The 25,072-nt window shown below is 39.0% G+C and overlaps 1 protein-coding gene across 2 annotated transcripts in view; it reads left to right on the top strand.

Annotated features, from left to right (window-relative positions):
* Positions 1 to 25,072, top strand: part of NIBAN1 (niban apoptosis regulator 1) — a 208,644-nt gene that overhangs the window by 168,737 nt on the left and 14,835 nt on the right. For both annotated transcript variants that reach the window (XM_007480957.3, XM_016430008.2), the window contains exons 7-12: positions 3,139 to 3,243; positions 3,573 to 3,735; positions 11,541 to 11,728; positions 13,369 to 13,530; positions 15,912 to 16,022; positions 19,902 to 20,009. In XM_007480957.3, coding sequence (XP_007481019.2) covers positions 3,139 to 3,243; positions 3,573 to 3,735; positions 11,541 to 11,728; positions 13,369 to 13,530; positions 15,912 to 16,022; positions 19,902 to 20,009 — 837 coding nt within the window. The remainder of the gene's footprint in view (positions 1 to 3,138; positions 3,244 to 3,572; positions 3,736 to 11,540; positions 11,729 to 13,368; positions 13,531 to 15,911; positions 16,023 to 19,901; positions 20,010 to 25,072) is intronic.

The following is a 25,072-nucleotide window of genomic DNA, read 5'->3' as shown; positions in this document are numbered from 1 at the left end:
GGGCCCACTCAAAATGCTGAAACCTGGGTCATTTATGTTTACTATCTTTCAGGTCTAAATTACCTTTATTTTTAGTCCCTGGGAATATGCATTTTTTCCCATTGTGCATTAGGGGAAAAGTTACTTTCCCAACCTTATTCCAGGGATTGTCCAACCTGTGATTTGCAAGTTCTTTAGGCCTTCCTCTAGAGCTAAGCTGTTGATCATGGGCAAAATAAGCCATTTACTAAGAGGAAAAGTTACTTCCTCAAGGAGGACAGGTTCAATTTTTTGTTTTGTTTTGATTTTTTGCAGTCCTAGAGCTTAGCCCTCTGCCTAACACATAATAAACATTTAATAAATGCTTATTATTTGATTAATTGATTCTCTTGGGGCCAGAAATTCCTCTTGAAATGTTCTACCCTTTTATGTTAAAGCTTTCCTATTGATATGGAAATATTTATTCCTTCATTCAATGAACATTTATATTTTGTTTTGTTTTTTAAATCCCCTACCTTCTGTCTTAGAATCAAAACTAAGTTCCAAGGCAAAAGAGCAATAATTGGGGTAAAGTGACTTGCCCAGGGTCACATAGCTAGGAAATATATGAGGCCACATTTGAACCCAGGACTTCTGGTCTCCAGGCCTGTGCACTCTCCTCACTCACTAGTTTTGGAGTCAGAAGGCCTAGTTCTGGTCCTGATGCTGCCACAAATTCACTAGATAAAAACCTTCCTAAGCCTTTATTTCCTAGGGGGTGTGTGGGGTAACTGGGTATCTCAGTGGATTGAGAGCCAGACTGAGATATGGGAGATCCTAGGTTCAAATCTGGCCTTAGACACTTCCTAGCTGTGTGACCCTGGGCAAGTCGCTTGACCCCCATTGCCTAGCCCTTACCACTCTTCTGCCTTGGAATCCATACATAGTATTGATTCTAAGAGTTAAAAAAAAAAAAAAAAGCTTTTATGCCCTCCCAAATAACAAGAGAGCTGGGCTTAATGATCTCTTGGGGCCCTTCCAGCTCTAAATGCTATGACATTTCTGTTTTGAGTAGGATAAGTTGTTGGCTCTTTTTTGTGTGAAAACATCCATCATCTTCTTGAGTTTCTGTCACTTGTGATATTTAAAAATCTTTTGCTTTTCAGGTTGCCTTTTTCAAGCTTTCTGTGACTTCAGGTCCAGAATTGAAATCTGTAGCATTTTCTGACTAGATCACAGATAACCAACCTCCAGGTTATCTACTCTTTTCTTTTTCAGTTCAAATTATCTTTTGAATGAGTGAAAAGGCATTTTTAAAATTCTTACTCTTTTCAAAACATTTTGGTAAATTCTTGGGATACAAGTAAGTTTCCATTTTAATAAAGGAAGACAAGTCATGTCAAAGAGTGGCCAGCAAGAGGTCATTTGATTAGGGAATTCATGGAATTATGAGTAGAGTCATAGGACAATTGATTGATATGCCCTCTTCAGGAATATAAGGTTGATTTGACTGATTACTGCTCTAAGAGCTAGTAGTGAAAGGGGGTTGGATGTAGACAGGAGAGTGGTGCTCAGGCAGTGGCATGGTGTAGAGCATCCGTATGGCCGAAGAACATTGGACATATTAGTAGTGGTGCCTCTGGGTTGGGCTAATTATGGGAAGCTCTGAGCAGTTTTTATTAAAGCCTTTTATTTTTATACCAATCTGCAAGCATTTCTTATAAGCCTTGTATATGCCATGCATGAGGGGGATGCAACATTTTAAAATGATACAGTCCCTTTCCTGGAGAGACTTCCATTCTCTAGGGATCACGGCATCTAGAGCTAGAGCTAGGGGAGGGACATCAAAGACCTCCCTCTTGTTTTTACAGATGAGGAAAACTGGAGCCCTACGAGGTTAAATGACTTGCTTCAAGTTACACTAGTAATAATTGTCAGAGGTGAAAATTTTATGCTTCCTGGGGAAGGTAACACAAATACAATCTGCTCACATATAGTGTGTATATAGCCCTTTTATAATATAGATACAAAATCAACAAAAAGAAATTTAGTGGAGAGCCATCAACTCTTGGAAATATTAGGAAGGGTCTCACATAGTCCCTAGCATCTAAACTGATCTTTGAAGGATACAAAGATTTAGAGGCCAGGACACAGGGGATTCTATAACAGGTGAGAAGGGAATTCATTCCAGGCATGAGGGATAGCTAATGGCACCCAGATACTAAGAGTATTGCTATGTGTCAGGAACAGAAAGAAGGCCAGCTTGACTGTAGATAGATAGCCTTTGGGTGTCAATCAGAGGCTTTTGTTTTGGATTATAGAGGCAGCAGGCAAGCAACTAGAGTTTACTGAGCAGGAGGATTAACACAATTCCATCTGTGCTTTAGGAATGTCTCTTTGTCAGCTAAGTAAAGGATAGACTGGAGACTGAAGAGAGACTTGAGGCAGGGAGACCAGTTAGGAGGCTATTTTAATAGTCTAGGTGAGAAGCGATAAGAGAAGGAACTGGGGTGGCTGTGTGAGTGGAGAGAAGGGGACAGAGCAGAATGATACTATGGAGAGAGACACTATCACAGCACAGTCATTACATTACATTTGTCTCTCGATTATCTCTCCTTATACCTCTTCCCAGTGGACCATCTACTGCAGAAAAAGGTTTAAAAAGAAAGAAGGGATAAAAGGCAGACATGTCAGCAACACTAACCAACATATTGACTATACAATATTCTATTGTCTGTCTCTCATCCTTGCAGTGAAGAGGAAATCATTTCCTTCAGCTTTTTCCCAGACTCATACTGGTTGATATCTCTTTTCATGTCCTTGTCATGTTTTTCTGCTCTTCACCTTTATGCTCTGATTTCTTCATATCTGTTACTTCCATGATGGAATACATTTAATTTTATTTATGTACCACATTTTTTTTGCTATTCCTTATTGAATGAGTACCAACAGTGGGATCCATAGTTTTAGAGCTTGCTTCTCTTGTGATTAGCACAGGTTAAGACCAACTGAGAGGTTTATGTTCCAGTTGACATGGAAGAAATGGCATTGGGGGAAAGAGGGGAGTATCACAGTATTCCTCCCATTCCACCTCCCACCATCGAATTCATTTGATGATTTTCTAGTTCAATAGAATCCCCAAGGACTAAAGCTATGTTTTCCCCCTCTTTGTTCCTATAGATTTTGAGCAACCTAGTGATGGAAGAACTCTTGCCAACTCTTCAGACAGATCTTCTACCCAAAATGAAAGGAAAGAAGAATGACAGGAAGAGAGCTTGGTTTGGTGTAAGTGACTTCATTGCCTTCTTATAGTTCTTGGCTTGTGGGTAAAACAAAATTAGCATTGCCTTCTCACAATTAGTGCCTTTTTTAAAAGAGAGGATTCTGGGTAAAGAATTATATTTCATGACTACTTGCTTCTGGTCAGTTTCACTTGCACAAGGACAAAAACAAACTCACTGTAAGTTGGAAAGAAAAACCAGGAAAAAAATTTTTGGTAATTTACTTCATGTTATGATGGTCCAATCAACAAACCTAATCTTTGTTCTTTGGAGTGTCAAGGGAATAGTTTGCACAATACATGACACTAATTTATGTGTTATGTTTCATTATAGATTTTAGAAGAAGCCTACAACTTGGTCCAGCATCAAGTTTCAGAAGGATTAAGTGCTTTGAAAGAGGAATGCAGAACTCTGACAAAAGGCCTAGAAGGGACCATTCGTTCAGACATGGATCAGATTGTGAACTCAAAGAACTTCTTGGCTGGAAAAATCAGAGGTTCGAGGAGAAACTTCTCTTCTTTATAGTCTCATTTCAGAGCTATTCTCTGGAAATCCATTGTCAAACAGATAATGGATTTATGACATCTAGTCATAAGTCTTCAAATTAATTAAGCTATTTAGTTCCATAACCCTATAGTATGCCTAAAATACATAATTTGGGGTAATAATTAAGACAATGGAAGAAGGGTGATGGTTATTTAAAACAGTTCTCATGTTGTACAGCAAATGATAGGTGACAAAATCACTTTTTAAATTTTAGTTTTTTGAAAAAAAATCACTTTTCCTCTCAATGTGATCTTTTCAACTTTTTTCTTTGACTAAGCACCCTCTGAGATTACTTTCATGCCTTAGATTCTGCCTTTCTGATTTTGTGATTCAGTCTTTTCCCCCTCTCCAATCCTAACCTCCAATCCACAGCTATCAGATTTATTTTCCTAAATCACAGTTTTGACCATATCATTCTCCCACTCAAAAGCCTCCAATGACTGGCTCCATGTTATCTCTAGGATATAATACAAATCCCACCTGGAATCTCTGAAATCTCTTATTTATTATAGGAAGCAGATTTTTATAGTAAAAAGAGTGCTAGAGTTAAAGTCAGCAGAGACCTGGGTTCAAATCCCACATCTAACACTTAGCAATATGGTCATTACCAAGTCTATGAATACCAGAGTTTTAAAAAATTATTTTCCTTCTAAGGCAGGAGAATAGTAATGGCTAATTAGAGGTGTATAGTGACTTTCCCAGGGTCACACAGCTAGGAAGTTTCTGAGCCCATATTTGAACACAGGACCTCCCATCTCTGGTCCCAGTTCTCAATCCACTGAGCCAATCAGCTGTCCCCAAATCCCAGACTTTGAGAGCTAGAATGAACTTCAGCAGTTATTTACTTTATAACATAACGTATCACACAAATAACCAGCTAGCCTCTGTTTAAAGACCTTTAAAGAGGTGCTCAGCCTACTTTGGACAGCTTTAATTGTCAGAAAGTTTTTTCTGACATCAAAGCTATACTTGTCTCCTTGCAACTTCTCCCCCACTGTTCCTGGTCTAGCCCTTTGGGGCCAAACAGTACAAATGTAATTTTTTCTCTATGTCACAACCCTTGAGAAACTCAAAGGACAGCGACTGTGGACCTCTTGAGTCTTTTCTCAAGCCCTTTATGAACTCAAGACCATTCACCATCATCCTGTGAACACTCTCACCTTCATCAATGCCATTCTTTAAGCTGTGGTTCCCAGACCTGAACACATTGCTCCAAGGGCAGAGCACAGTCAATTGTCTCTTCTCTGTTTCTAGAAGCTAGGTTCATCTTAGTCCCAAAGTTTCATTAGTTGTAGTTGACAATTGGCACTGAATCTTAAATTGAATTCGCAGTCTACTAAAATATGCAGATCTTTTTAAAAAGGACTGACTGCTGTGTCACCCTCATCTTATACTTATCAAGTTGAATTTTTGTATTTAAGTGAACTATTTCACATTCATTCCTATCAGATTTTATACAATTAGATTCAGTCCCATGATCTAGCTTGTCAAGAACTTTTTGGATCTGGATTCTGTCATCATTGTGCTATCCATCCAAGCTTTGTTTCATCTGCAAACCTGATGAGTATACCATCCGTGTCTTTATCGAAAGCATTCATAAAAATGTTAAACACACAGGGTTAACCACAGCTCTCTGGGGCGCTCCAATGCATATCTCCTGTGATGTTGACATTGAACCATGAATAACTGCTCTTTTGAGTTCAGTCATCCAACCAGTTCTGAGTCCAGATGATTATGTTGTTGTCTAATGCACATCTCTCCATATATACACAAAAGTATTGTGAGCTACTTTAGCAGAAGCTTTGCCAGAAATCTAGGTAAATTATATCCTCAGCATTTCCTGTCAGAAAAGAAAGTAGGCTCAGTCTGTAATGTGTTCTGAGACTTTGTAACACACCTTTCCGGACAGTCAGCAATGATATCTTTACTCCATTCTAGAATTCAGCCTTGGAATAGAAGTCAAATTCACTGGTCTATGGTTCGTAGATACTGTTTTCTTCCTGTTATTGAAAATCAGAAAAATGTTTGTTCTTCTTGAACTCTTTAATATCCCCTCCAATTCTCACTATCTCTCAAGTGACAGGGACAGTGGCTTAGCAGACATGCTTGTTAGTTCTTTCGGTAGCCAAGGATATAATTCACCTGCACCAGATGAGTGGATTCATCAAGGACAGCTGGGTGTTTTCTTGTTGACCCTTTACTTATCTTGGGTATCAACTCAGTGCTGGTCATTTTCGTTCCGTCATTTACAGGGTAAATTCTCTTTTGCAGAGAAAACTAAAGCAAAATAAAATTAAGCAGCTATGCCTTCTCTATGTTGCCATTTATCATCACTCTATAAACCCCAAGCAAAAAGCCATGCCTTCTTTGGTCCTTTGTATACCCATAGCTAAAAATCCTCCTTTTATCATCCTCCTCCAAGACTTAATCATTATTTATATCCATAGCTAAAAATCCTCCTTTTGTCATCCTCTTCCAAGACTTAATCATTATTTATATTCATTTCCTGGAATGTTCTTCCATTTTCTATAGATTCTTCTTGTAAAACTCTTACGTTGGTTGGTAGGTTTCCTGTGCATCCACATTGATCTCTTAAGACAAATTCCATTTTCCTCTTCACTGGAATTGTCTCCTTTTTTGATTTTAGAATATCATTTATTCTTGAGTATTTCCCATCACTCCTAGGCTGACTTCCTGAAGCATTTTAGACCATGGGATCCTATCGGTGTTTCCTCCAAACTCTTTGAAATTTGCTTCCCCTAAATCCAGGATACATGTCAGACATGGAAACAAATATGTTAGAAGCAAACTATATACAACATTACTAAGAAATAATTAACAAAGGGAAAGCACTAGAATGGAGATGTTGGGGAAGGTTTTCAGTAAAAAGATGGGATTGTATTGGGGACTAAAGGAAGTTGGGAAGTCAGTAGGCAGAACTAAGGAAAGAGAACACTCTAAGTATGGGGGGAGAGGTAGAGAAAATGCTTAGAACAGAGACCCTTGAGGAGGGAAGGAGTAGGGTGTAAGAAAACTATAAAGGCAGGGGCAGCTGGGTGGCTCAGTGGATTGAGAGTCAGGCCCAGAGATGGGATGTCCTGGGTTCAAATCTGGCCTCAGACACTTCCCAACTGTGTGACCCTGGGCAAGTCACTTGACCCCCATTGCCTAGCCCTTACCACTCTTCTGCCTTGGAACCAATACATATAGTATTGGTTCCAAGACAGAAGGTAAGGGTTAAAAAAAAGAAAGAAAGAAAACTAGAAAGGTAGGCGTGTGTGTGTGTGTGTGTGTGTGTGTGTGTGTGTGTGTGTGTGTGTGTTACTTCTGACTCTATTTTTGCATTTTTATCTCCTGGGAATTTTTGAACTAATTCTCATGAGTCTGCTATGAATTTCTGAAATTTCTAGCCACTATTCTATTTTCTTCTTTGAGGCTACTCTATATTATCTAATGTAGGGTATATACATAATCAGTTTTTTCTCTCTCCCATCCTTTTTAGTTTAAAACCATTTTGATTAGATTTATAAGACACTAGGAAAATACCAACCTCTCTTTTGGTGTACTCTATCTCTTGCCAGAAATATGTCAGTCCTATATTGTAAGTTGTGATGCCGAAATTCAGATCCCATTGTCAGCTGTTCACTTCCCAAATTAATTTTTCTCTTCTGCATTCCTTGCCTTCAATGGCAGTGAGAGACACACAACCTGATGGTTTTCAGTTTCTTGCCCGAGACTTTATAATCATTGGCAATAGTTCTTACATTCCTCCTGAAAGTGTCACTTGTGCCCATGTGAATTACCAAAAAATGGTAGTGGCGTGTTTTAGATACATGCCTGATGAAAATAGCAGATCTTTCTGTTGTTATGGGTCAACAAATAACTTCCCCCAAATCTCTGATCAAGGAATCACACATTTCCATCACTCTTCTCTTTTTCTTCTTCCCATTACTAAATGATCTCTCACCTGAGAGTCCCACTCTACCATCCTTGGTAAAACAAGTAGTTGCTTTCTCTTTAAAACATGCAGCTCTTTCCTTTTCAGGAAGAACCTGAAATCTCTTTTTCACTCTAATTGTACTTGATTGTTCTTTTCTTGTCCTCTTTCTTTTGTGCAACCCTTCCACCTTCCATCATTCTGTCAAGGGAAAGGCCTCCCCTTTCCTTCTGGAAATTACCTTGTATCTACTTATCTATGTATATGCTGTATCCTTCCAGAGCTCAGGGACTATTTTATTTTGTCTTTGTATCTCTCATACATAGTCTTATACACAAAAAGCTATACATTGTTGTTAAACATAATTGAATTGAAAGATTTTAAGGCTTATCATGCAGAAAAGAAATTGGCCTCATCCTGGCTTGTCATAGAACAATTATACCTACAACATCGCTCAAACTCATGTTCTCTACTTCAACTGCCACCACCCTAGCATTTTCCCGCATCCTGGTCTGGAATACAAGAGCTTCCTTCTGAATCTTCCACCATTCATTCCCAGCCTCCATTTATACTTCATATTGTTGTCAGAATTATCTTTCTTACATGTGAGTCTTCCCATTTCATTGCTAAGCTCAAAATTTGTCTGTAGCTATTATTGCCTAACAGATAAAGTTTCAAACGTCTCTGCCTGGTTTTCAATGCTGTACCCAATCTAAAAAGTAGTTTTTGCTCTACTTTTCTAGCCTTTCCTCATAGTATTCCCCAAAAAAACTTGGCTTCAGTCAAATCAGATGACTCCCTGCTGCCAAAAATGCATTACTTTGATCTATAGTTGTGTCTTGGTCAGCACCATTTCCTGTATCTGGAATATCCTCTCTCTTCATCTATTGAATTCCTTCTGTCATTGCTGTTAGTCATTTTTCAGTTGTGCCTGATCCTTTTTGGTACCATTTGGGGTTTTTCTTGGAAAAGATACTGAAGTGGTTTGCTATTTCCTTCTCCAGCTCATTTTATAGATGAGGAAACTGAGGCAAAGAGGGTTAAATGAATCACCCAAGGTCATACAGCTAACAAGTGTCTGAGGTCAAATTTGAACTTAGGAAGGTGAGTCTTTCTGACTCTAGGCCTGGTACTCTATCCACTAGGCCACATGGCTGCTCACTGAAGTTGTACCCATCTTTTAAAGTTCAACTCAAAAGCTTCCTTCTTTAAGAAATTTTCTCTGAACCCTGGTCAGTGATAAACTTCCCCCTCAGACCTCATATGGCACTTAGTCCTTAAACTCTCTAAAGCATCGATCACATAATATGTTCTATCATTGACTGATTTAAGGGCAGCTAGCTGGCTCAGTAGATGGAGAGTCAGGCTTGGAGATAGAAGGTTCTGGGTTCAAATTTGACCACAGATACTTCCTAGCTGCATGACCCTAGGGCAAGTCACTTAACCCCAATTGCCTTGTGATTGTTACTTAGATCTATTACCCTTACTTACCCTTACTGGGCTTAGTATCAATTCTAAGATAAGGTAAGGGTTTTGTTTTTAATTGCCTGGTTTGTGTCTTATCTTCTTCCTGGACTGTGAGATTAATGAGAGTCTCTTCTAAAATGTGTATCTTCCCACACCACCTAGCATAGTGTTCTGCATACAGGGAGCACCTAATAGGTGTTTGTTGTAGTGTTTTAAGTATAATTAAAAAGGTACAAATAAAATATCAAAGAAATTTAGAGTGAAGAGAACAAGCTATCAGCTGGCAAGATTTGGGATGACTTCACGAAGGAGAGACTGTGTGTAAGCTTGGAAGATGTGAACAGAGAGAGTTAGAAGGGTCTGGCCTAATATAAAGACTAGTAAAGTCAAGACAAAGAGTTGGGAAAATATGGGAAACAGAAAACAATCCAATTTGGCTGGAACATTGGGCATGTGGAAGGGTGTAGTGAGAAATAAGGCTAAAATTGTAATCTGGAGTCAGATCTGCACTACAGCAGGGAAGAAATTTTGAATTCTCCATCATTGCCATTCTCCCACTCTGGCCCCTTTCCATGTCACTCTGCCCTCAAATTTAAAAAAAAATGAGCTTTTCCTCATGGCTTGACCAGCAGCTCAGAAGTTGAAGGGCTCAGGTTATTGTAGTGCTTTTCTTTTCCAAGATTACCTTTCATGATTGTTCTAACATGCTTTTTGGAATTATTACTGTAAATGTTATTATTCTCTTTTGTTGGGAAATTATTTTGCTGGTTATTAGCTACCTAGTCATTCAAAATATATTCATAGTTTTTTCTTCAGAATACTTTATTAAGCAACCATTTTATTGACCATCTTTCTAAATATTTCTAAATCAAAATAAAGACTTTCTTAAATTCTAATCATTTCCCAAATATTTGTGAAGGGATTGTGTGCAGGGTTCTGTCCTAGAAATTGGGAATAGTCCAGAAAAACAAAACAAAACATAACCTGCCCTCAAAGAGTTTGCATTCTACTGGGAAGACACAAGAGGTACACTAAAAAAATAATATAAGACAATTAAAGTAAGTTCAGAAACAGATCATGGGATTTAGTGCAAGAAATGACCTTAGAGACTATCTAGTTCAACCCATTCATTTTACAAGTGAACATCGTATTATATGTGTTGTTCAATCATTTTCAGTCATGTCTGACCATTCATGATCCCATTTGGAGTTTTCTTGGCAAAGATACTAGAATAGTTTGCCATTTCCTTCTGTAGCTCATTTTTACAGATAAGGAAACTGAAACAAAGTTAATTGACTTGCCTATGATCATACAGCTGATAACTGTCTGAAGCCAGATTTGAACTCAGGAAAATTAATCTTCCTGTATCCAGATCCAGCACTCTTATCTACTTCACTATCTAGCTGCCCCATAGAAATACATGGCTGGGACACACTCTCTCTCTCTCTCTCTCTCTCTCTCTCTCTCTCTCTCTCTCTCTCTCTCTCTCTCTCTCTCTCTCTCTCTCATATATATATATATATATAGACATGCAAACTGTTGTGGTGAAAATCACCTTTAAAGATTGTTAAAATATTAATTTATGGTCGTCAGGGAATTCAGCTATGTAATTCCCTAAATGAAACACTCAAGTCAGAATGGAGTTTATGGTGGTTTTTGAAATTCACAAAACACATACAATATGTGTATGTCTATATGTGCATATATACTCACTATTGTCTACTGGAATGGAACTCTGCTTTCATTGGTTTAGGGGAAAGAGGACTCTTTGTTAATAAACTCATTTTACTAATGTACCTTGGCAAACATTCTGCAACTTAAAACATTCGTGTTATCTGGACTACTAGACTAGTAAGAGATTATGTGATTTTCCCATGATCACACAGTCAATATTGTCAGAAGTGGGACTTGAACTCAGGTTTTCTTGACTTTGAAATTCTCTATTACCATGTACCTCACTGCCTTTACTAATATATTACAGTTTGATAGAAGCATATTTGAAAGTAAAATAAAATATCAAGAAGTGTGAGGTACCAGAATTTTCTCCTTTTGTATCAGATAAATGGCACCTTCTTTGCATGTTTGTAAGAAAAGGATGAAATGGGTGTCTCTATCCCAGGGAAAAGAAATTGAGGAGAAAAGGAATTCTGGAAAATAGTCAGCTACAATGAGACAACAGCTGTATTTGCCAGTGATTGTTTGGTAGTAAAATTGGGAATAACAAATACCAAACTAGTTCAGTAAATTAAGCCTTGGAATACGTTATCAGGGGTTGGTCTGACCTGACATCTAACACTTCTGCAGCCACTTCTACAACTAGACCAAACTCATGACACTGTTTTCTGCCTCAGTTATGGTGGCTGAACCTGCTGGACGAACTTGTGCAGAGAGTGTGCAACCATTCCTGTCTTCCATACTGGAGGAACTCATGGGACCAGTGAGTTCTGGGTTCAGTGAAGTCCGGGCCCTCTTTGAAAAAGAGGTGAATGAAATCAGCCAAAGTTTCCAGACCAACAAAGATCTTACTCAGCTGAAAGAGGTAAAGAAATAGAGAGGAGCTGCCAGTTGGGAATGGATCATGTGGGCAGTTGAGGAATCCTCATCTTGACAAAGCTTTATTTGAATGTTTTTAATGGACAACATTATATAGTTGTGACACTGAGAAAGTTTGAGATAATGAATTTCACTGTAATTTACCCTTGAGAGCCTTCCATCATTTTTGATTGAATGGAATCCCCTAAAATTATTTATATATCTAAGTAAAACGATAATAGTTTCTTTGTAATAACACATTTCAAACAGGTCAGGTTTCTGGGCTTCCCTAGCAAAGATTTCCCTTCAGCTGATATCAATCTATCAATCACCATTCTTTTAAAAAATATATCATCAGAAGAGCACTAGGAGAGACATAAAATCCCTGGCTTAAGTCTAGTAATACTATGTCAATGTCATTCCTTTGCTCTTTTGATCTAGAAGGTCTTAACAAAAGTTAATCTGGTATGATTTGTTCTTGTTGAAGGTATGAGAGCTGTCTCTTTCTAAGTGTTTTAAACCATCCCTTTTACAACACCTAGGATTTTACCAGAAGTCATTGTTAGGCCCAAGACAAGGAGAAACTTTCTAACAATTAGAGCTATCTAAAAATGGTCTAAAAATGGAATGGATTGCTTCAGGAGATAGTGAATTCTTTATTAGTAGAGATCTTCATGTACAGGCTAAGTGATGCCACAGATGACATTCCTTTTTGGGTATTAGCTAGCCTGGTTGAGTTCTGATGCCCTTTTCAATTTTGATATTCTACAACCTCCATTTCCCTGAGGTTCATAGTGAGTAGCTAAAACTGGGATTTCTCAACATCCCTGTTCCTATCTATGAGTAGGGAGGGCTCTGCTAAAACCAGGGACCACTATCACTCCAGACCTTGCTTCCTTTCCAACTAAAGAGAAGTGAAAAATTCTAGCAAGAAGGGGAAATATTAAGAAGGGAAAGCAGGATGTGAGCCAGAGGTTTTATGTCTCTCATAGTGTTCTTCTGTTAATTAAAAAAAGAAGAAGAAGAAGAAATGTGGGCCTAATTATAGTTAGGTGAATTTGGATCTGCTTAGATGACTGAATCCAAAGAATGGTGATTGATAGATTGATATCAGCTAAAGGGAAATCTTTGCTAGAGTTGCCCAGAAATCTGACCTGTTTGATATTTGTTATCATAAAGAGACTTATAATTTTACTTAAATATGTAAGCAATTTTAGGGGATTTAATATTCAACATATTCAAGTTCTAGGTGCTTTTCACCCACAGAGAATCAACAGAGCAGGGGGCAGTTGGGTGGCTCAGTGGATTGAGAGCCAGGCTAGAGACAAGAGGTCCTAGGTTCAAATCTGACCTCAGATACTTCCTAGCTATGTGGCCCTGGGCAAGTCACTTAACCCCCATTACCTAGCTCTTACTATCCTTCTGTCTTGGAACCAATACACAGTATTATTCTAAGATGGAAGGTGAGGGTTTAAAAAAAAATATAATCAACAGAGCAGAAAAATATGGCAGGTTGTATATTTCATAGACCAATGGCTATTATGCTGGAAAACATACTCATTCTCAGAATCCTTGAGAATTTAGGGTGCATTTCTTGGATCAATGTCCTCTATCTCAAGATTTTTGTGTCTCTTTACCAAATTGTAGCACTTGGACCAGCTGTTGAATCTCCCACTGAACTCAGTGAAGATGGAACCTTGTTATTTGAAAGTTGACCTACTCCAAGAACAACTCCAGGACCTCAAGAGCCGCTTCAAGTTCCCCCACATTGATTTGGTGATTCAGAGGACCCAAAACTACATGCAAGAAGTAGGTGGAATAGGACACTTCTGGGAGAGGCAGGGATAGCAGAAAGGGTAGCAGTAGAGAAGATGGGGACATCAAATGGGAACAAATATTCCCAGTCTTAAAAGTGCTAGTCTTTATAAAGTAAGATTTTTCCTGATAGGATTGGGGTTTGACAGGGATGGGAAGAAGGAGAGCTCTGGCATGGTTTCTCTTCAATGCTATGAATCCAAAATATGCTTCTACTACTATTCTTCCCCCACTCCCAAACCCCCTGAGATCCTGCTCCTGTGATCATCAAAGAGAAATGAAAAATTCTGGAGAGAAAAGGAACTAGTAAGACAGGAAAGTAGGAACAATAATTCTGGGTGTTTTCCACTCCCAACTCAGACTCTAAAAAATGAAGAAAATGGAACTAAGAAAAATTATAAGATGCTCTCTGGGTTTTTATGACATTGCTCTCTCCTGTTTCTCCTCCCCATATAGCCACTCTTTCTCAGGCTTCTTTATTTACTCATCACCATAACAGTAACTGTTTCTCTTCCCTTTTCTTCTACTTGATCCACTTAGAACCAGGTGATCTCATTAGTTCCCATGGATACCATTACAATCTCTTGGCTGTTGACTTTAAGACCTACACATCTAGCCATAGGGTGTCCTTTTTTTCCCCTTTAATTCCTTACCACAAATCAATATTGTGTTTTGGTTCCAAAGCAAAAGACTGGTAAAAGCTAGGCAATGGGGGTTGTGATTTGCTCAGGGTCACATAGCTAGGAAGTGTCTGAGGTCAGACACTGTGACAAGGAAATCACTTTAAAAGACTGATATATATTAATTTAAGGTCGCCAAGGAATTCAGCTATGTAATTCCTAAATGAAAACTCAAGTCAGCAGTCAACCTTTTATGGAGTTTAATTACAAATAGGAGGAAGAAAGGTATTAGAGAGAGAGAGAGAGAGAGAGAGAGAGAGGGAGAGAGAGAGAGAGAGAGAGAGAAGGGAATAGGGCTTAAATACCCCCTCTGTTTAGGCTGGGCCAAAAGGCCCAAGCCCTTAGATAGCTGAGGCAAAGAAAAGAGATCAGTCCCTATCACTCACATGACCAAAATGGAGAAACAGTCTCAGGGGCCTCCACCTCCAGCTTCCTTCCGAGCCAGCTTCTCAGAGCATCACCTTTCAGAGCAAAAACTCTCCAACCACCCCCTAGTCCTCAGACCCTGCTATCTTTAAGGAAACCATCCAAGTTCACTCCCCTCGGTTCTCACATCTACCAATCACTGTCCATGTCTTCCCTGTGCCAATGGTGACTCTAGCTTAACCCAGGACCGCCCAGAGGTCTGTGGCTTTGCACATGTCTGTTGAAGGTCATATTCTCAAATAATTAAATCTTGATCCTTTGCTACAGCCCTTCCTAAATCCTGTTACCCTGAGTAGGGTAGAGATTGGAATAATTAAATTTTGATCTATGCTGCAGCCCTTTCCATTGTTCAGCAAAAGGTTTCTGTCCTAAAGTAATCTTAAGAAGGGAGGAGAAGGAACCTCCCATGCCAATGGGGTTCACATTCCAATAGACTATCAATAAGAAATTTTTCAAGTATGAAATTTCCCAATGGTGAAATTTCCAACATTTATAAGTCTAAGAAATTTTAAGGTTTACAACACCCAGGACCCTCCATCTCTAGTCCTAACTCAATCCACTGAACCACCTAACTGTCCCCACTCTGTATTTATTTCATTCATATCCTGTATTTATACTCATCTGTGCATATGGAGTATCCCCTTATAATGTAAATCCATGGGTAGCTGGTACTATTTCTTTTTTTGTTTGTTTGTTTTAATATCTCTAGCACCTAGCACATTGAAGGTTCCATTGTAGGCACTTAATAAATAATTGTCAAATTAGAAAAGAAAGGATATAAGGGAAAAAATCCCAAGTGAGAATGCAACCTCTTCAGATTCCATCCTGTCCACCAAGAGATTTATTTCAGGAGGCAGACACATAGAGAATGTTTAGGTCACCTTATCCAAAAACTAGAGTAGTGATGACAAACCTTTTAGAGACTGAATGCCCGAACTGTAACTCTCATGCTAAGCCCCAACCCTTATCCCAGACAGGAGAGGGAGGAAGCACTACCACTGGGCTGCTGGACAGAGGGGCAGGTGATGAGAGAAATGTTCTGAGGCACATGTGGAGAAGGTTAAGGGATCAGCCCCCTCTGGCATGCTGTAGCATGCTTTCCATAGGTCTGACAACATGGACCTAGAAGATGAGATTGTTCTTGCTTTAGAGACTGCCCTGATTTAGACAGTAAAGGAAAGCTAGGGGAGAAGGGAGAGATTAAATGAATGTTGTAGAACCTAGAAGAAACCTCTCTGGCTCTGTACATATATTGGCTTTGATTTCTAGCTCATGGAAAATGCAGTCTACACTTTTGAGCAGCTTCTATCTCCCCATCAACAAGGAGACATGTCAAAAATCTCAACAACCATTGAAAAAGTCAAGAAACGAGTCTTAAAGGTAAGACATCCCCTGTTTTAACAAAAGTACTAGATAAAACAAAATCTGGGCTCATAAGTTTCTTATGCTAAATGAAAAATGCTTTCCCTTCTTTTTATCTGCTTCCTTTTACTTTTCTTTCTTTCACAGAATCATAGAATCTTAATAGTTGGCTGGGATCCCAGAGACCATCTAGCTCATAACTGAGCAAGAATCATTTCGACTCCATACATACCTAATAAATAATCCATTATCCATTCTTTAATTCCAGACATAGCCTGGAACAGCCCATTACATACCGTGGGGGAACTCTAATGGTTTTTAATTAATTAAGCTAATTAAAAATTATTGTAATTTAAAAATCATTTAAATTAAATTTAAATTTATTTTTAATAAATTTAATTTAAAATAATTAAGTTTTTTCAAACAGTGAGTCAAAAACCTGCCATTTGGCAAATTCCATGCATCAAATGTTCCTAATTTAGCCTCCCCTGGTCAAGAAGAACAAGTCCAATTCCTTTTCCATGTCATATATTTGAGGACAGCGATGTGTCCCTTCTCCCTTTCTGGCTCTTTCCCATTCTCTTCTTCTTGCCCTTTTGAAAGTTGTCTTCACTCTCCACCCCTTTGCCTCTCCCTCCTGCTCTTTCTCTGAAACAGTTTTCCTGGTTAAAAGCACATAGTTTGGTCAGGATTTCTCCCCCTGTTTGGGGCTTTTGTGTTTATCCTGCCATCTGGTGGATGCTTGGGGAACTACAGCTCCTTTGGCAGCATCCTCATGAAGTGAAGGCTTGGAGAGCATGAGAGATGAAATCATTTACTTTTAGTATGTTTTATGCATCTTCAAGTAAAGAAACTTAATTTAGCAACTTGTAAAAGAGGTTCTAAATTGTATCTATCTAGGCAATTGACCAGAGCAGACATGAATGCAGAACAGCTCACTGACATTTAAGCTATACCTTTAAAGTCACGTTGGCAAGACCAAAACATTGGCATTAAAAGTAATTTTACTTTTTTTTTTAATTAAAAGAATTATAGGGGAATCTGGGTGGCTCAAAGGTCAGAGTGCTAGGCCTGGTAATAGGAAGCCCTGCATTCAAATCTGGTCTCAGACATTTCCTGTGTGACCCTGGGCAAGTCACTTACCCCAGCTGCCTAGCCCTTCCCACTCTTCTGCCTTGGAACCAATATTTAGTATCAATCCTAAGACAGAAGGTAAGAATTAAAAAAAAATTTAAGTATAGAAATAGGGCAGCGAGGTATCTTAGTGGATAAAGTATCAGACTTAGAGTCAGGAGGACCTGGATTCAGATCTGGTCTCTGATATTTCCTACTTGTGTGACCCTGGGCAAGTCACTTAACTCCATTTGCCTAAATTTTTTTTAATTAAAAAAAAGTATGGAAACCATTGTAGGGCTGAAAGATGCAGAACAAACTTTGGAATTCTAAAGCAAGAATGGTAAGGAACTCTGAAGATCATCCACTCTGACCCTTTAATTTAAGATGAGAAAACTGAGGCTGAGAAAAGTTAAGAAAATTGACCATGGTTTTACATCTACTTAGAATTCTTGTCTAGAATCCAGATCTCCTAGCAACCAAACCAGCACTCTCTCTCCTACCTCTGGGAAATAGAGGTGCCAGGAGATCAGGTATGAGTCATATCCCTTTAGACAGTGATTTAATCAGAGCTCATCTGTATCACAAGCAAAGAATCAGTCACCTTTAATATGGTGTCACTAGACCAACATGGCGCTTGGGGCAAGACCAGCTCATACTTTACTGAGCAGGTGACAACAATATTAGAACAGAGGTTTCGTCCATTCCCCCACCAAGAAGAGAAACAAGAGGTTCTTCCATGACCCTCTCTCTCTAGTATAATGAATGCAGATGATTCTCTGAATTGGATTTGAGTTTGAGTCAGGAAGTTATTAGATGTGAATGTAAAAACCCAGTCCTGGCCCTAAATCCACTTGGGCTATGAGGAAATCAGCTCCATTTTGTCAGGCTTTCTGTTAGTTGGCAGCAACTGGCAGAAGTTCTTGATTTACCAGTTGGGTGACCCCAGATGGGCAATTCCCATAGTTTATCAAGCCTCTGTTTACCTATCCACAAAATTGGAATAATAATATTTATATTTCTTACCTCAGATATATGTTGAGAATCAAATGAGGCAATGAATGTATTTTGTCCCTAGGTAGAGCTACACAAATGACAGCTCTTATTGCTTTTGTCGTCATCATCATCGTTGTTAATGTTAGTTTTGCTGTTAGAGTCCTTTATCTTTTTTGATGGAGTTCCTCTAGAGTCCAAGGACAAGATGCTAATCTGCTTCTTTTATAGTTAACATTTTGTGAACTCTTAATAAAAAACAAAACACAAACCTTAACTTCCATCTTAGAATCAATACTATTTATTGGTTTCAAGGCAGAAGAGTGGTAAGGGCTAGACAGTAGAGGGTTAATTAAATGACTTGCTCGAGATCACACAGCTAGGAAGTGGCCAAATCCAGATTTGAATCCAAGAACTCCTGTCTCTAGATCTGGCTCTCAATCCACTGAACTACCTTGCTGATGTGGGTTATTGTTGTTGTGGTGGTGGTGGTGGTGGTGGTGTTTTTTTTTAAAGGAAAGTTTCACCAGATTGTAGTTATTATTTAGCATATGCTTCACTTGTGAAGTCTTCACAGGTATATAAAATATATATATATATGTAATATATATAATATATATAAAATGTCTGCTTCTTGTAACTGAGTAAGAGTATTGAGATAAAAGCTCACCTTCCGTAAACTTAAAAGCATTGCATTAAATTAAAAGCATTTTTAGGACAATTCTGATATCAGACACAACAGAGATGATAGGTATTTCCTTCCGTCTCAAGTAGCTTAAAATTTTTTGCTAAGTCTCTATTTTCTGAAAGTTTTTCTTCCAGAGATAATTAGATGGATAGAGTGCTAGACCTGGAATGACGAGTTCAAATGTGACTTCAGACACTTACCAGCTGTGTGACCCTGAATAAGTCATTTAACATTGGGCTTGCCTCAGTTTCCTCATCTGTAAAATGGGGATGAAAAAAAGCACCGACTTCTCTCAGTTGGTGTGAGAATAAGATAATATTTATAAAGCACTTTGCATCCCTCAAAAGTGCTATGGAATAGCTATTATTCCATTTTGTTATTGCACGGTCATTTTTCAGTTGTTTCCAATTCTTTGTGACCCCAGTTGGGGTTTTCAAGCTCACTTTACAGATGAGGAACTGAGGCAAACAGGGATAATTGACTTGCCCAAGGTCACATAGCCAGTAAGTGTCAGGCCAGATTTAAATTCAGGAAACTGAGCCTTCCTGACTGCAGGTCCAGCACTCTAGCCACCATGCCACCTAAAGGTTGGAGATTGAGGATCTGATATGTCAACAACTATTGAAAATGTTCTTGAATCTTAATAGAACAATATGACGTCAAGATCACTGTAGACAACAGTTCCAGTATGGTTGGTTTATAGAATTCTCAATCATATTTTGGTGTTTATATTTGTAGTCCTGGGATTTATCCTTCTAGTTTAGAAAAGAAACTGGCCTTCTGGTGTGCAGTTCTAGCTGTCTGATTTTATCTTTCTAGGTATTGATTAGTAGCTGCTAAATTTTGCAATCTGCAGGGATCCTTTCCCTAGCTTCTGCAATATTATTATAAACGCCCTAAATATTATGAACCAACATCAATGGAAAGAGTACCTGGACAAAGCTTCCGAAACACTTAGAAAGTCAATTCCATGCCCCAAATAAGAAAGTCAGCGGATGTGGGTTGTTGTGGGGGGCGAAGGGAGGGGTTCTTCTTTTTAAAGGCAAGTTTCACCAGATTGTGGTGTTATTATTTAGCATATGCTTCTGTCTTTGTATTGACAGCAATATGATTATGATAGCAGCACCATCCGGAAGATGCTATTTCAGGAGGCACTGGTTCAGATCACACTGCCCACCATGCGCAAGGCACTGGCATCAACATGCAAACCGGTAAGAGCCTGAATCTATGACCCTGCAAGAGCCCAGGTTTGTGTCCCATTCGACGTCCATGGACTCGGCAACCACTAATTAAGCATCTGCTGTGTGCAAGGCACTGGGGAGATGGAGACAAAACAAAACTAAAAACTAGACCTTAGGGCAGCTCACTCGCTGGAGATCAGAGTTCCTGGGTTCAAATGGGGCCGCAGACTCTTCCTAGCTGTGTGACCCTGGGCAAGTCACTTAACTCCAGTTGCCTAGCCCTTACCACTCATGCCTTGGAACCAATACTTACTACTGGTTTATTGTTGTTTTTAATGGACCTTGACCTCCTAAAACTTGTTTTACCCAGGTGGAGGAGGAGAAGGGAGGAGAACGGATACAGCATATAAACAGAGAAGCATATGCAAGACGATTTGAGGAGGAGGGAGAGAGTGCTTATAACTGGGGAAATGAGGAAAGGCTTTCTGTAGGAGGTGGGACATAAACAGTGCATGAAAGGAAGCTAGGATTTCTAAGAAGCAAGGTGAGGAGGAAGTATATTCCAGGCTTGGGGGACAGCCTACATCAATTTAACCACTATTAAAAAAAACAACCCAAAACCAAAAACTTTCTTACTGTCTGCCTTCATATGAATTCTAAGATAGAAGAGCAACAAGAGCTAGGCAATGAGGGTTAAGTGACTTGCCCAGGGTCACACAGCTAGGAAGTATCTGAGGCTACCACTATCTTTTTTAAACCCTTACCTTCTGTCTTAGAACCAATACTAAGTACCAATACCAAGCAGAATTGCAGTAAGGGACAGGCAATTAGGGTTAAGTGACTTGCTCAGGATCAAACTGCTAGGAAGTGTGTGAGGTCAGATTTGAACCCAGGACCTCCTGTCTCTAAGCCTGGCTCTCTGACCACTGAGCCATGTAACTGCCCTTCAGCCATTATTTGTTAAGCTGAAGTTTAGAGATAGCTTGGTCATATAGTGGCTAGGGTGCTAGACTTGGAGTCTGGAAGACCTGAGTTCAAATCTAGCCTCAGACTTTGAGAAAGTCACTTACCCTCTGTGTGCCTCAGTTTCTACAACTATAAAATGGAGGTGGTAATAATAGAACCTACCTTCCAAGGTTATTGGTAGGATCAAATGAGATATATTTGTAAAGCATTTTAGCACAGTGCCTGGCATATAGCAGACTCTCTATAAATGCTGGCTATTATCAATTCATTCCATATAGATAAGGACCTAGGTACAACGACTTAACGAAGGGGCAGCTAGGTAGCACAGTGGAGAGATCTCAAGGCCTATAGTCAGGAGGCCCTGGGTTCAAATCTGGCCTCAGACACTTCCTAATTGCGTGACCCTGGGTGAGTCACATAACCCCCATTGCCTTAGCACTCTTACTTATCATCACCTCTAAGACAAAATATGCATATAGATCCATACAGAGTAGATATAAGGTAATCTCAAAAGGAAGGTATGACTAGTGATAGAGACTAGAAATAACTTCTTGATAAATGTGAGATTTAAAATGAATCTTGAAGAAAAGTCAGCAAGGCTAAGAAGCAGAGGTGCCAGGACTGGAGATGGGAGGTCCTGGGTTCAAATGTGGCCTCAGATAATTCCTAGCTGTGTGACCCTGGGCAAGTCACTTAACCCAGCCTTTACCATTCTTCTGCCTTGGAACCAATACTTAGTATTGATTTTGAGACAGAAAATAAAGGTTAAAAAAAAAATAAAAGGAAACAGACACAAAGGGTACGAGAGTTCCACACATGAGGGACAGACAATGTAAAGCAAATTCTTAAATTCAAGAACAATGTCATATAGGTGGAATGGCAAGTAGTCCAATGTTGTTTGAATGGTGACTGAATGGAAGAATGCAAGAAGTGGGAAGACTGGAAAGGTGAGAAGAGGCCAAGCTGTGAAAGGCTTTATATGCTAAACAGAGAAGTTTCTATTTTGTCTAGAAATAATAGGGAGCCATTAGAGTTTTTCCACTTGGGAAATAACTTCTCACCTGTGGTTTAGAACAATTGCTTTGGCAGCCAAGCTGAGTGCACAATGGGTAGGAGTGGGGAAAGACTAGAGGCTATTTTGAAGGCTGTTGTAATAATCTAGGCACAAGGTGAAGAGAGACTGTACTAAGGTGTGAGTCGAGAAAAGAAGGCAGAGAGGAGAGATGAAAGTAGAGACAAGATTGGACAACAGATTAAATATGTAGGATGAGTGACAGTGAAAAGTCAAAGATGGTACCAGAGTTACTGGTGCCTGGAAATAGAATGGACGAGAAAATTTGAGAAGGGGGAGAATTTGGAGAGGATGATAATGAGTTCTGTTTTGACATATTGAGTTTGAGATGCCTATGGGACATCAGTTCTCAGCATTTGATGAGAATGGCACTATTTCTCTGCAGAACTGGAAATCCTCTGAATAGACTTGATAAAGTTAGAAAGTATAAAGGGGGAAGAGAAGAGGATCCTGGAAAGAGCCTGGGGTTAGAAGGGATGGGGAACACCACTAGTTAATGAGCATGCTATGGATGTAAGTTTTAACAAAGGAGATTGAGAAAGAACAACTGGAAAAGAAGAGAATCCCGAGTGTCAGAGTATCATAAGACCTAGAGAAGAAAGAGTACCCAAGGGGGAAAAAGTAGTCAATTATCAAAACTTGCTGAGCTAAAAAGGATGAGAATTGAGAAGGGGACATTTTTGTTTGGCTATTTTTATCGTGTATGCTTAACCCCATCATGCTTAACCCCAATTTGGGGTTTTCTTCACAGAAACACTGGAGTGATTTGCTATTTCCTTCAACAACTCATTTTTAGAGATGAGGAAACTGAGGCAAATAGGGTTAAGTGACTTGCCCAGTGTCACACAGCTAATAAGTGTCTGAGACCAGATTTGAACTCAGGAAGATGAGTTTTCCTGACTCCAGGTCTGGCACTGCATTCATTTGGCCATCTAGATGCCCTGATTGGAAACTTGGGCAATCATTGATAACTTTAGAAAGGGCATTTCCAGGTCAGAAAAAAGATTCACATTAAGGAAGGGGAGAGAGTCACCTGTTGCAAATCAATGGCTTGTACGCTAAATGGGATATCCCTGAGTTAGTTGCTTCTTTGGTAGCAAACTGTGGCAAAGCCCTCTGCCTGAGGAGGATTAATCATCAGGTTATCGAGTGAATCACTTAGAATATAATTAGCTTTGATCTTGAACTCTTCATGCTGGAAACCCTTGGAAAGCTGAGGATGGAGGACAGTACAAGACCTAACGGTGGCATCATAGGCCCTCCCGGAAAGGTTGGATGGAATCTCTCTCTGCCTTCCCCTACTCATTCATTACCTCCATCAAAAAATAAGAAATGGTTTTTCTTGTCATTTGAAATTAGCCTGTCTTTGGATTTTCTCGGCTGATCGTGGATCAGATTTCATATAGATTTGGAGCTAAAAGGGATTTCAGACCTCATTGAGTCCAACCTCTTTCATCTTACAAGTGAAGAAACTATGGCCCAGGATGGGCAATGATTTTTTTTCTTTTAAAACCCCTTGCGAGAATTTCTGAATGATGTTTGTGAATGGTTCTAGGTGCTATATCTAAGGCAAGCTTTTACAGACTTAACTTTTAAGTGCTTGTGGGTAAAAATTATAAGCTCTTAAAGACAGGAACATAGTGTTAATACAGTGCTTCTTATATAATATCTGCAAAACTTTAAAGGAAATGTAACTGCTTTTTAAAAAGCATGTCTGTGTTAGGAGTAGTGGGAAAAAAATGTAAAAAAAGGCTATAGGCAAAGTAAGAGTTGGGTACATAAGAACCAAAAATACAATTGAATTACTAAAATATATTTGAAATATGGACAGAAGGGAAAGTGATTCGGGGTCTTAAAAATAGATCGAATCTAGAAAATGGAAGACTGTTGGGAGATGGAAGGGCAAATTCATTTGATGTCATGTGTAGGGAAAAAATAGACTCTTGCTCAGCATCTTCTCAGCTGTGATGTCATTTCCAAGCTTGCCTCTCCTGAATCTAGGAGGTCATTAGGGTTCAGAGTAAATGCCTTTTCATAGTGCTCTGGTCAACAAATATTGAATGGCTTAGAAGGGATTGTTTCTTCTGAGAAGAAAATGTACATAGATAATCTGAGTGCTATGAATTGAGAAATAGGACCATTATCTTGGCTTCAAATTAACTTTTTGTTCTGAATCAGAATATGCTTGCTAAAGTACATTGTAATTACAAATCTAGGATCATAAGTTTCTGCTTTAGAATTGAAGCTTGTACAATTCAAGTTAGCCATGTTACTAATTGTGTTGTGAATTATTTTTGCACGAGGAGAGTTATTTTAAAAGATACCTGAATTGAATGTTGCCCTTGTGAAGTGTCTTGTTCTCCTGAGATGATCATGTTCTGTAGTGGAAGGTACCATAAATAGGTTATCCAGGCATTTAAGATGTAGAGCTGTTGTTTGTATGATTTCATTACTGAAATTTAACCTTTTGGTCAACATCATTAGTATGTAGTTAAGAAATATTTCAGTAATTGAACATAATTGAATATAGAATGTAAGCTCCTTGAGGGCAAAGAATATATGTTTGTTTTTTTTCATTTTATTCCCAAATCCTAGCACAATATCTGGCACATATTAATGGTGTGAGAATTACTTGATATAAAATAATTAAATTTATTGCATCATACAATAAACCTTATAATTTCTGCTATCTTTAAAAAAACAAAAACAAACTAACAAACAAACAAAGAAACCCTTGCCTTCTGTCTTAGTATCATTTCTAAGGCAGAAGAGCAGCAAGGGCTAAGCAATTGGGATTAAATAGCTTGCCCAAGGTCACACAGCTAGGAAGTGTCTAAAGCCACATTTGAACTCAGGTCTTCCTGATTCCAAGCCTGGCACTCTATTTGCTATGCTATCTGGTTGCTCCCTCCCCCACCTTTTTTTTTTTTTTAATTTTTATGTTAAGAAATGAAGCAAGTTTGGTGGAGGGCCCTGGTTGGTCTCTATCTAGAATATTATATTCTGTTCTGGGCACTGCATTTTAAGAACATTAATTAGCTCCTTCTGGAGAAGG

The sequence above is a fragment of the Monodelphis domestica genome, chromosome 2, assembly GCF_027887165.1.
Source record: "Monodelphis domestica isolate mMonDom1 chromosome 2, mMonDom1.pri, whole genome shotgun sequence".
Classification (NCBI taxonomy): Eukaryota; Metazoa; Chordata; class Mammalia; order Didelphimorphia; family Didelphidae; genus Monodelphis; species Monodelphis domestica.
Note: the sequence above shows the minus strand (reverse complement) of the source record. Positions and strands in the feature narration are given on the sequence as shown.